General features: G+C 35.1%; 1 protein-coding gene and 1 pseudogene across 1 annotated transcript; one reads left to right on the top strand and one right to left on the bottom strand.

Annotated features, from left to right (window-relative positions):
• Positions 1-12,500, bottom strand: part of LOC136851352 (uncharacterized) — a 66,855-nt pseudogene that overhangs the window by 31,386 nt on the left and 22,969 nt on the right.
• LOC136851035 (octapeptide-repeat protein T2-like) lies at positions 120-770 on the top strand. The gene has a single exon (XM_067125005.1). It carries the CDS (start codon positions 120-122, stop codon positions 768-770), a length of 651 nt encoding a protein of 216 aa, XP_066981106.1.

Here is a 12,500-nt window from a genome sequence, read left to right as displayed (position 1 = left end):
AAATGAAATAAAAAACTACAGGTTGATAAAAGGTGCGTAAATCATTTTACCAGTCAAATGGTAATTAAACTTCAGCAGCCAAGCCCTGATTGGAGGACAGTCGTTAAGAGATTCGACCTATGTGGAAAAGGATTATGGGATCAGCTGACTTTGACGTGATTGGAAGAAGAAGAAGAAGAAGAAGAAGTAGAAGAAGAAGAAGAAGAGATGGAAAAGAAGACGGATTCAGCGACTTTGGAAGAAGGAGAAGAAGAGATGGAAAAGAAGACGGAATCAGCGACTTTGGAAGAAGGAGAAGAGATGGGAAAGGAGATAGAATAAGTGAATTTATAAGAAGAAGAAGAAGAAGAAGAAGAAGAACGAGAAGAAGAATAAGAGACGGGAAAGGAGACGGAATCAGCGACTTTGGAAGAAGGAGAAGAAGAGATGGGAAAGGAAACAGAATCAGTGAATTTGTAAGAAGAAGAAGAAGAAGAAGAAGAAGAAGAAGAAGAAGAAGAAGAAGAAGAAGAGATGGGAAAGGAGACGGATTCAGCGACTTTGGAAGGAGAATAGGAGATGGGAAAGGAGACAGAATCAGTGAATTTGTAAGAAGAAGAAGAAGAGGAAAATTCGATAAGAAGATGGGGGTGCAGACGAACAAGAGGAAATGGCGTTTTGAGAAGATAACCGATAAGAGAAGGAAGAGAGGAAAAGGAAGAATTGGTGTGATTAGGAGAAGAAGAATTTTGATAATAGAGGGGAAGTGGAGAGGAAGAAGAAACAGATAAATGATAAGATAAATTGAAGAACTTTGATAAGACTGAGGAGGTGGAAAATCGGAAGTATGACGGAGGGGAAAGGGGGAGTAGAAGATGAGAGAGAACGGAAATGGAATTCGTGTGACTGGAAGGCAAAGGAACCCAGAGGAGAAACGAGAGAAGAAGGAAGAAGAAAGACGGGTATGAAAAGCAGCATTGGAAGTGAGTAAGACTTAAAGAGAGAGCAAAAAGAAAGGTTTATGCACCACTAAAAAAAAAAAAAAACAGAGAAAAGCAACTGGGAAAGTAGATAACCAAATAACTAATATTTTATAATAGATATTTGGCTATTATTTTGTTGTTGCTGTTGTATAATATACAACAACAACAACAAAAGTAACAAAAACAATCACCCCACTGAAGTAAAAGAAGAGAAATTAGCAGCAAAAATGCAAAGTCAAAACAAATCATTGAATAACCAATTCATTCATTTCCATTTATTCTAGTGTCAAGGACAGAAAGTAAAACAACAAACAACAAAAAACAACAACAGTAACGTCGACGACACAGCGATCAAAGGCCGAAGCAACAAATAAACAACAAACACATCACATCCTATTCCCCCCTTATCAGGTTTCCCCAATAGGATATTTGTCAGTGTTCCCAATACAGGGATCAAAATGATCTCGGCGAGCCTCCCGGCACGTTCCTTTCCCTGGCGGGCGTAACGGAAAACCGTTCGCTGAAACTATTAGGAAAATACATAAAATAAATGCGAATTAGTTCCTGACTAGGCATTCGTTATTTATTGCCGAATTCTTGCCGTTTATAGAAGGAATTTTAACAAAAACCGTTCGCTGGAACTATCAGGAAAATATATAAAATAAATACGAATTAGGTAACCGACCAGGCATTAATCATTTATTGACGATTTCTTGCCGTTTGTAGAAGGAATTTTAACGAAAAGCGTTTGCTGCAACTATTAGGCAAATATATAAAATAAATACGAATTAGGCAACCTACCCAGGAATTAATCATTTATTGCCGAATTCTTGTCGTTTATAGAATGAATTTAGACCGTTACGTTGATTGACTTTAGATGAATAATGTATTGGCTTCGTGATTTTTTTTTTATCTGATTTTGAGGAAAAATTATTAAAAGAGTCATTCCTTATTACTTTGATGATTTATGAAAATTCAACAGGGTTGTCTCCAAATTCAATTTCACCTCCTTTTTCAAGTGCGGTAAAATCTGGAAGGAAATAAAATTTATCATCTTGGCTGGCGTACTGAAAATCGAAATAATAACTCGAGCTCTCTGGCTTTATTGTAACTCATGCCCCAACTTTGCCTGAAGAATTGTACATCACAATTTTGTATTTCATATTAGTCACCAGATTTGTGTCTTCCGAAGCTAAAAGTTATGCGGGGACAATCAAATCATTGTTCAGCTTAATTCAAAATTTCTACTGAATTTTCAATATTCTGATCTCTGGTTCATTATTTACTGCCATATTTTATGTTCAATCACAACGATTTAATAAAGAAAGTTACGAGTGGTATCAAGCTTTGAAATATTTATATATAACTTGTCATAGCTCATTTTTCAGATATCTCATTAGACTGGAAAAAAGTTGTTTAAACATTCTCTCACGGTTTAACATTGAAACATTCAGAGGAATTATGTTGAAAATAGGTCGGTTAACGACCTTGTGGCAAACATATTTAATGTTAATGCCAACAATCTAACTCATTTACATCTCAAATAAACATAATTTGTAGTGGGATAACATGATCATTTATCTCAAAGAAAATCAGTAAGCAACACCTTTTGGTTTTTATCAGTGCATGATACAAACATACAAGCAACATTTACCGAAATGTTAGGAAAATCCAGGTCACATTTACCACAGCCATGTAACAAAATAAAATAAACAAATAAATATTAGAGATTAGAAAAGAAAACCAGATTGCAAGCGAGTCAATTCAGCCCAGTCTTTCTCTTGATAAGCTCGACGTAACCTGAACAGAACAGCTCTTTTGCTTAGCAAGTTTGAAGCCTTACGGCAATTTCCCTGTATTTCACAACATAGCCGCTTCTTCTTCTTCTTTTTCTCTTTTTTTACTCTCAGGAATCCAGGTCCTCACTCCAGACTCACCCTTCCCCCGCCCTTCTCCTATAGTGTTCTACGTCTCCCTGACCCAATTACACCATTCCGTAGGTATTTTCAACGTACATTCTGTCTTAATAAAGGTGATACGTTTTCATTTTTTATAGGTTAGGAACCTGTTAATGCTTTATTTTAAAAAGGTAAAAGTGGATTTGCGGTTCGGTTTGAGGCACACATCACTAACCTACCCTATGCAACGGGGAACTCTGTGAAGCCTGTCATGTGTGCTGCTCCAATGATCGATCTGTTCCGCCTCTCTCTCTCTCTCTCGCTTTCCAAGTTCTTTCGCCTCTTCGTTTCTTTATTTTTCCTTTTCATAAAGTTCACTTTTATTTTTTTTATTCAGTCTTCCCATTCGTTCATTCCTTCAGTCTTTATGTTACTTCTCTCTCTCTCTCTCTCTCTCTCTCTCTCTCTCTCTCTCTCTCTCTCTCTTCTCTTCTCTTCAAGTTCTTTCGTCTGTTCGTTTCTTTATTTTTCGCTTTTCTAAAGTTCACTTGTATTATTTTTATCTGTAGTCTTCCCAACGTTATGCTTTCTTTTTCTTCCCTCAGTATTTTCTTTTACCTCCTCTCTCTCTCCCTCCCTCTCTCTCTCTCTCTCTCTCTCTCTCTCTCTCTCTCTCTCTCTCTCTCTATATATATATATATATATATATATATATATATATATATATATATATATATATATATATATATATATATATATATATATATTATATATATTTTTTAGGTAGTCTATTTTATCCCTCTCGATCTTTCCTGCTACCTTATTCACATTCCTCTGTTCACTTAAACATCTGTGTATGCTGATAATAAGCAATTTGCTTATTATCAGCATACACAAATACTCTCTTCTCTCTCTCATACTTTCCTTTCTTTCGCTGTATTCTGCATCCTAATTTCGTTTTTGCCTAAGAAACCGATTTAAACCATTCCCATTTTTAAGTCTTCAAACAGCCCCTCACTCTCTCTCTCTAAATTATTTCTTTTATTCTAACCTTTTGCCTTATATTGTTATCTTCCTAAACACTCTGCAACCCCTCCTCTCTCTCTCTCTCTCTCTCTCTCTAAACTCTCTCTCTCTCTTACCTGATTTCATTTTATTCCTAAACACTCTGGCCCCACCTCTCTCTCTTACCTGATTTCATTTTATTCCTAAACACTCTGGCCCCACCCACCCTCTCTCTCTCTCTCTCTCTCTCTCTCTCTCTCTTACCTGATTTCATTTCATTCCTAAACACTCTGGCCCCACCTACTCTCTCTCTCTCTCTCTCTCTCTCTCTCTCTCTCTCTCTCATTGTGGGAACTTCTTCACATACAAGATATGTGACACATGGAATAAACTGCCACCAGAAGTTGTCAACAGAAACAGTGTGGACGAGTTTAAAAGAAAGCTAGACAAAATCATTAGAACACTGAATGAACAGTAAAACCTGCTCCTAGAGATAAGTGAGCACATGGTGTCTCCTCGGATGGACTAATAAGTCTTTGAGACATCATAATCCTTGTAACTCTCTCTCTCTCTCTCTCTCTCTCTCTCTCTCTCTCTCTCTCTCTCTCCAGGATCGTAACAAATGAACTGTTGGGATATCAGAAATTTCCAATTACACGAAGTCAAACCGTGGAAAGACACTCACAGCACCGTCTATAACCTCTTCCCGTCTGAACCCCTTCCCAACCCCGTCCAAACAACGCCCCCTCCTCCCGACAACCCTCTGGGCGTCCCCCACCTCAATCCCAGTGGTTTTCCAAAAATTGATAAATAAAAACAAAAATTTGAAGTTGTGAAAGAAAAGGGATGGTGTGTTGGATAGGTCTTTTATGTATCCAACCTAACCTCCCTTCCATCACCCCTTCCAACTGGTCACCTCTATTGCAGTATCCCCCTCCCCTTCCCCTTCCCCTTCCCCTCCACCACCCTACCACCCATCCCATTCCCAGTGGTTTTCCAGCAACAGGATAAATTTGAAAGAAAAAAGGAATCTGGGGATTGGGGAGGGTGGAGGTGTAGGAAAGGGTCTTTTATGTTCCCCATTTCCACATCAAAAGGAATTGACTGGCTTCCTCTGGGGCGCCTGCAGCGGTTTTCCATTGCACCAGAGGCTTTTGCTGTTACTGCCGCCCTTGGTTGGACGGACGAACGTCCAGGGGCTTCTTCTGCTTCTTCCGCAGCGCTTAAACTCGAAACCCTCTCCGGCCTGTAACTTTGTTACGCGAATTTTATCGGGGCGAAACTCATCAACCACCGCTGGCTTCACTCCTCCCGAGACCTTGAGATTACTTCGCTGTTCCTCTCCTCCGTTTTATCATGTTTTTCCTCTTCTTCTCTGTTTCCTCCCTAAAGTTCTTCCGCCTTAATTTTACCCCTCCTCTTTTTACGCTTCCTCTTATCCTTTCTTTTCAGTTCTTCTCATTCCTCTTTGCCCTTTCCTCCCCTTCTTCTTTTTTTTTCTTCTTTCCCTTCCTTTCACTTTTCCTCAACTATCTTTCCCCTCTTTTTCCTGACATTTTTGTCATACTATTCCCTTCTCCTCATCTAGCATTCCCCTCCGTTTATTTCGTTCTTCCCTCTCTCCTTTCCCACACATCATACATTCTCTGCTCTATCCCCCCCCCTCCTAGCCTCTTTAATTCCTCATTCCTCTCTCTCTCTCTCTCTCTCTCTCTCTCTCTCTCTCTCTCGTTCTTTCCTTTAGTCCACGTTCGTCCACTAAGGACTGACTAAAATTACGATTTTGTAGCTCCGTCGACCTTTCGTTCAACAAACACGTCGATTTCCAATCCTTGATGAATGATGTATTTTCGACGCCGATGACCATGGAAAGCTGCAATAACATTTTTATATATAAAGCCAGTTAATCAATCAATGTCGATTTTAATTTGGGTGATTCTCTTGTAACTTCTGCTTTTTTCTGACATTTTGACTTTGCTTAGTGGTTCAGGTTGGAAATCTATTTCCTTTCCTTCATTTTCCTATTTTATCAGCCTTGGGCTATGTCCTTTTTTCGTTTTCCTGATTTATCAGGCCTGGGCTAGAAAACGGATTAAGGATGCCAGTTTTATTGAATTCTACCCTTTAAAAATACCCACACACATGTACACATTAACATAAGGCTGCAAGCACAACTATACACACAGCACCCTCATAAATCTTTGATATGCATTTTTGCTCTGGGCGAAATAAATCCTCCCACCGCCAGAAGACAGCACTCATAAACTTCTTGCATCCCTGATCTCGAAGCAGACTTGCCTAGCGTAATACTCTGGTTGTCTTCATTACTCACTGGCGGAAACTTGCAGCACACAAACATGTATTCGTAAATTAAGCTGGGGTCTCTCGTGCGCGGCGAGAGCGTGTTTGGAATTCGCAAAATATACAGACGTCCTAAAATGCTTTTCACTCTTTCTTTCCCGCATCCGGGGCGTGAGCTTTCGTCGGAGCATACTAATTGTCCTGCACGCGCGTTTCTGGGAGATTTAAATGAAGACATATGCTTTTGAGAAACGTGTTTCCGTTTCTCGACTTTTTGTCGTTCTCTCTCTCTCTCTCTCTCTCTCTCTCTCTCTCTCTCTCTCTCTCTCTCTCTCTGTTTACTGTCTGCAAAAGTTGGCTAATATCTTACGATTCTTAATATAGAGCTCGTAATATGTGGTCACAAGGTTTGAATTTGAGTGTACATAAAACGATGTAGTTATGGCAAAAACTGACGCAGAAATAAAAAAAAAATCAACGAAATGTAATAATTTCTATGCGGTAAATAAGACTCCTAAAGGCTTTCACTGCTAACACAGTGAAAGCTAACACAGATAATACCACCACTAAGAGAGTTATAACTTACAGCAAAGTCCCGGGATTGCGTAAAATGCGTAATTTACATAATAATAATAATAATAATAATAATAATAATAATAATAATAATAATAATAATAATAATAATAATAATAATGGTTGCGCAATAAAAATCGACGGTTATATAGCAAATTATATTACTACGTAATAATAATAATAATAATAATAATAATAATAATAATAATATATGTGTAATAAAAATCGACAATTATATAGCAAGTTATATTACTGTGTAATAATAATAATAATAATAATAATAATAATAATAATAATAATAATAATAATAATAATATATGTGGTAAAAATCTACAATTATATAGTAAATTATATTACTATATAATAATAATAATAATAATAATAATAATAATAATAATAATAATAATAATGTATGTGTAATAAAAATCTACAATCATATAATAAATTGTATTACCATGTTACAATAATAATAACAACAATACTAAAACAAGCCTTCCCCAAGGCGGAAGCCTCATCTAGGCTGATAAACTGGTCTTTTCAAGAAACTTCATCAAGGATTAGATCACGAGGGGAGGGCAGTGGCTCCACCCTTCCCCATCCTAATCCCCCCACCCCCTCTCTCTCCCCACTCACCCCCTACAACCCCACATCCGTTCCTCTTAGGGGAGGAGAGCTGGGATGATGAGAATAGGTCACAATACTGCTTTTCATCCTTTGTTGAGTGTTCTCGTGGCAAACTCATTATGCTCCCAGTACGAGTATTCGCACTCCTTATGAAGTAGCTGTGGGGAGAAAAGGAGTGACTTTGATTTAAAGGACACAGGCCTTCGTTTTCGAACGAGAGGTTTTTCGGTAGGCCTGAGATGTATCTATGTATGTATGTATAATTACATTGTTTTATGTACAATCAAAGTCAAACCTTGTGGCTACGTATTACGAGCTCTATATTAAGAGTTGTAAGATCTTAGCCAACTTTTGCAAACAGTAAATAGAGAGAGAGAGAGAGAGAGAGAGAGAGAGAGAGAGAGAGAGAGAGAGAGAGAGAGAGAGAGAGAAAAGTCGAGAAACAGAAACACTTTCCTCAAAAGCAAATATCTTCATTTATATATATATATATATATATATATATATATATATATATATATATATATATATATATATATATATTTACATAGAGTATATATATACACATATTTATATATATATGTGAATGTATCTATATATATATATATATATATATATATATATATATATATATATATATATATATATATATATATATATATAGATACATTCACATATATATACATATACATGTGTGTATATATACATACATACATATAAGCATTCACAAAAGCATTCACATCACGAAAGAGATCGCCAGCAGGCCCGCACAGTGAAATCTGGCCATTTGCAAAACCCTTTGTTTTCTTCAGTAATCCGGATTCCGGATAAAGAATTCACTTTGAGTGCAACGCACGTTGATCCTCTCTTTTTCACTTGTTCTGCTCCTCCTTTTATTCACTATTTGCTTATATGAACGCGTGTTCGTGCGTCTGCATGCATATACGAACGAAGTGTTAGGTACGTGTAAGGGAACGTTCTTACGTACTCACATTAATTGAGACCATATTCATATTCATATAAATTTGATAAAAGTTATTTTTTACATGGATGTTTGTACTACATACACTACTGTTCATACTTGTGAAATTGAGATATATATATATATATATATATATATATATATATATATATATATATATATATTATATATATATATGCATACATATATATATCCAGTATATGTATTATATATACAATGTTTTATATATATATATATATATATATATATATATATATATATATATATATATATATATATATATATATATATATATATATATATATATTTTTATATATATATATATATATGCATATAATATATCCAGTATATGTATTATATATACAAATGTTTATATATATATATATATATATATATATATATATATATATATATATATATATATATATATATATATATATATATATATATATATATATATATATATATATATATATATATATTCAGTATATGTATTATATATATAATGTTTATTTATATATATATATATATATATATATATATATATATATATATATATATATATATATATATATATGATTCACTTACATCAATAATAATCGAATACTTATGACTGCAACTCTTATGGAGACATACAATTAAATACAGGGCTAATCACCTAAAAATCGACATCTTTCACTTAAAAGAGAAAAGAAGAGAGTAACAAGAGAGAAACACAAAGGAGTAATAAGAGAGAAAAATCCTCTCCAATGACATACAGTTTTAACGCCCAAGGCATCAACTCTTATTGCCCAATCAATTTTCTATCAGTGGAAGCCCGGCTGGCCTTTCCCTCATGACCAAGGAGGAGAGATGTGTATCTGGGCCGCTGGATATTTCTGGGAAACACACACACACACACACACACACATATATATATATGCACTTATTTATTTAGATTATATATATATATATATATATATATATATATATATATATATATATATATATATATATAATGCTTCTTTGGTGATGTATAAAGAAATGCTCTTTTTGCTTGAAATATGAAGTTCACGACAAGTTTATGAATCTTGTTAATGGCAAGGTTTTCATAGGAAGAGTAGTTTCCTTTATATAAGAAGTAGGTCAACATTGATGCTTCAAATTTTCAAGACAACCTCGTTAATACGAATGAGTTTTGAAATTAGACTCTCGTATCATGACTGCCTATTTTGAGAGCATTTTAAGCTTACAGAGAGCAAGGCTTCTGATCATTTTCATTCACCAAAGAAAACAGTGGAAAATATTACCAAGCGACAAGAAGATTGCAGAAACTTTTGGGGCAGTTTTACGCAATTCTTTAGATCTTTACAGCTCTGTTCACAATGCCCAGTTTCTTTTTTTAATTCTATATTATGCTAGCAAAAGTGTATATAACATGAAGCTATTAAATGAAGAAAAAACAGGAAGCTTTTGACAGATAAACAATGAACCTTTGCAGAAAAACAGGGAGCCTTTGACAGAAAATAGGGAACCTTTGACAGAAAAACAGGATACCTTCAACAGAAAAACAGGGTACCTTTGTCACAAGAAAAAGCAGCAAATAGGGACCTTGGACAGAAAAACAGGAGAATTTTAACAGAAAACAGGATAAACAGAAAAACAGGCTACCTTTGTCAGAAGAACAAGGAGCTTTTGTAAGTAAATAGGGACCCTTTGACAGAAAAACAGGGAGAATTTTACAGAAAAACAGAATACCTTCAACAGAAAAACACAGGACCTTTGTCAGAAAAACAGGTAGCCTTTGACAGAAAACAGGGGGGCTTTAACAGAAAAACAGGAGGTCTCTGACAGAAAAACATAGAGCCTTTGACAGAATACACAGGGAGCCTTTGACAGAAAAACGGAGAATTTGACAGAAAAACAGGATACCTTCAATAGAAAAACAGTGGGCCTTTGTCAGAAAAACAGGGAGCCTTTTGACAGAAAAACAGGGGACCTTTTACAGAGAAACAGGTGGCCTTTGACAGAAAAACAGGGGGTCTTTGACAGAAAAACAGGGAGGTCTTTGACAGAAAAAAACATGGAGCCTTTGACAGAATTACATGGATCCTTTGACACAAAAACAGAGAACCTTTGACAGACAAACAGGGCGCCTTTCACAGAAAAATAGGGGGTCTTTGTCGTCAGAAAACAGGGAGCCTTTGACAGAAAAACAGGGTCCCTTTGATAGAACAACAGAAAGTCTTTGGCAGAAAGACAGGGAACCTTTGACAAAAAAAGGGGGGGAGGAGCCTGGGCCTTTGACAGAAAAACAGGGGGTCTTTGACAGAGAAACAGGGAACCTCTGACAGAAAAACAGGGGGCCTTTGAGGGAAAAACAGGGAGCCTTTGACAGAAAAACAGGTAGCCTTTGGCAGGAAAAACGGAGCCTTTGATAGAAACACAGGGCACCTTCATTAGAAAAACAAGGAGCCTTTGGCAGATAAACAGGGAGCCTTTAACAGGAAAACAGGGACCCTTGAAAGAAAAACAGGGAGCCTTTTCAGAAAAACATGGGGCCTTTTACAAAGAAGGTTTTCATCATGTAACTGAATGTTTCAACCTCCTTTCTGATACGGTTCACAGAATTTAGGAATGAAAAGAGTGATACAACATTGCTTTAATGACTGTCATTCCAGTAAATAGAGCAACAACAGCACTACCACCAACAACCTCATCATCATCAACAACAACGATCAAATTAATACTGGTAATAATAATAATAATTATAATAATAATCTTACCTTCCCAATTAACTTCCCTGTCTGTTTGGCTTCGCTGGGTTCCCCCCTACCTAGACCACGTTCGGTCCACTCCAATAATTCCCCAATAATATTCACCCTCTCCCTTCCCCTACCCCTACCCCCTTTAGTTTGTCAATAACGAGGGCTACTCCTCCCTCCATTTCACAAACCCCCCCAACCCACCCCTCCTCCCTTTCAACCATTAAAGTAGGGTTGTCGTAAAGGGATGTTTTGGCTAACATTTCTCCATTTCGTCAGCGGATGACCTTAGGACACAGTACCCAAGAGTCTGTGAATTTATCCATTCATTAATTATTATTAATAATGAATTTATATTACTCTCATTATTGTGAGAAATACTCAGGTATGCAAAATATGTTTATATTCATAATGTAAAGATTATAAACTACCAAGGGGCATCACTGCTTCAACATTTTCCAATGTATCCATTTATTGTTTGGATAGGTCAATACTGGTGTTATTATTGTTATTATTATTATTATTATTATTATTATTATTATTATTATTATTATTATTATTATTATTATTATTGATACTTGAGGGAAAAACAGCTAATGATGTAAATAAATACTCACATTTAGAAGATGATAAAAGGAAATATATAATAGGCTGTGTATTATTTTCTTTATAATCTATTACATTAGTGTTGACAGTTTTGTTAATAATAAGTTTGTGACTAGAACATCTTATTGATATATTATTATCATTACTGTTCTTGTCTATTTGTTATCATCATTAGACGAATCATATTAATGTGATTATCACTTGAGCACGAACAACATAGAAATTACTCCCTCGATTATGCTATAACAAAAATTTTTAATTATTATTACATATTGTGGGATACCTTCAATAGGGTTTGAGAAAAAAACCAGCGAACATATCGTAATGTGCAATCATTCCAAGAAGTTTTTAATAGCATCGTCTAATGATGATATCCAAGAGGAAAGTACAGTAATGATAATATTATATATAATGAGATATTCCTGCCACAAACTGACTATTGTCACAACGCTGTCAACACTAATGCAACAAAAAATCATAAAGAAAATATGAGGTTTAGTAACAGCTTATTGTATTCATACATCCCCTTTCATAATTGTCTAAATATGAGTATTTATTTACATAATTTGGTGTTTTTCATGGATATAATAATAATAATAATAATAATAATAATAATAATAATAATAATAATAATAATAATAATAATAATATCACAGAAATATTTACTACAACAACAACAACAATAATAATAATAATAATAATAATAATAATAATAATAATAATAATAATAACAACGCTAAACAGATTTATTTGTACCACGTCATAAAAAAAAATAGCGTTCTGCATGTAAATCTGGATTAGTATC

This window comes from Macrobrachium rosenbergii, chromosome 23, assembly GCF_040412425.1.
Source record: "Macrobrachium rosenbergii isolate ZJJX-2024 chromosome 23, ASM4041242v1, whole genome shotgun sequence".
In the NCBI taxonomy this organism is placed as follows: domain Eukaryota; kingdom Metazoa; phylum Arthropoda; class Malacostraca; order Decapoda; family Palaemonidae; genus Macrobrachium; species Macrobrachium rosenbergii.
This window is presented reverse-complemented; position numbering and strand designations above follow the sequence as displayed.

What these genes read in the sequence shown, in the direction of transcription:
- LOC136851035 (XM_067125005.1), top strand. Translation starts at nt 120, where the DNA reads ATGTGGAAAAGGATTATGGGATCAGCTGACTTTGACGTGATTGGAAGA.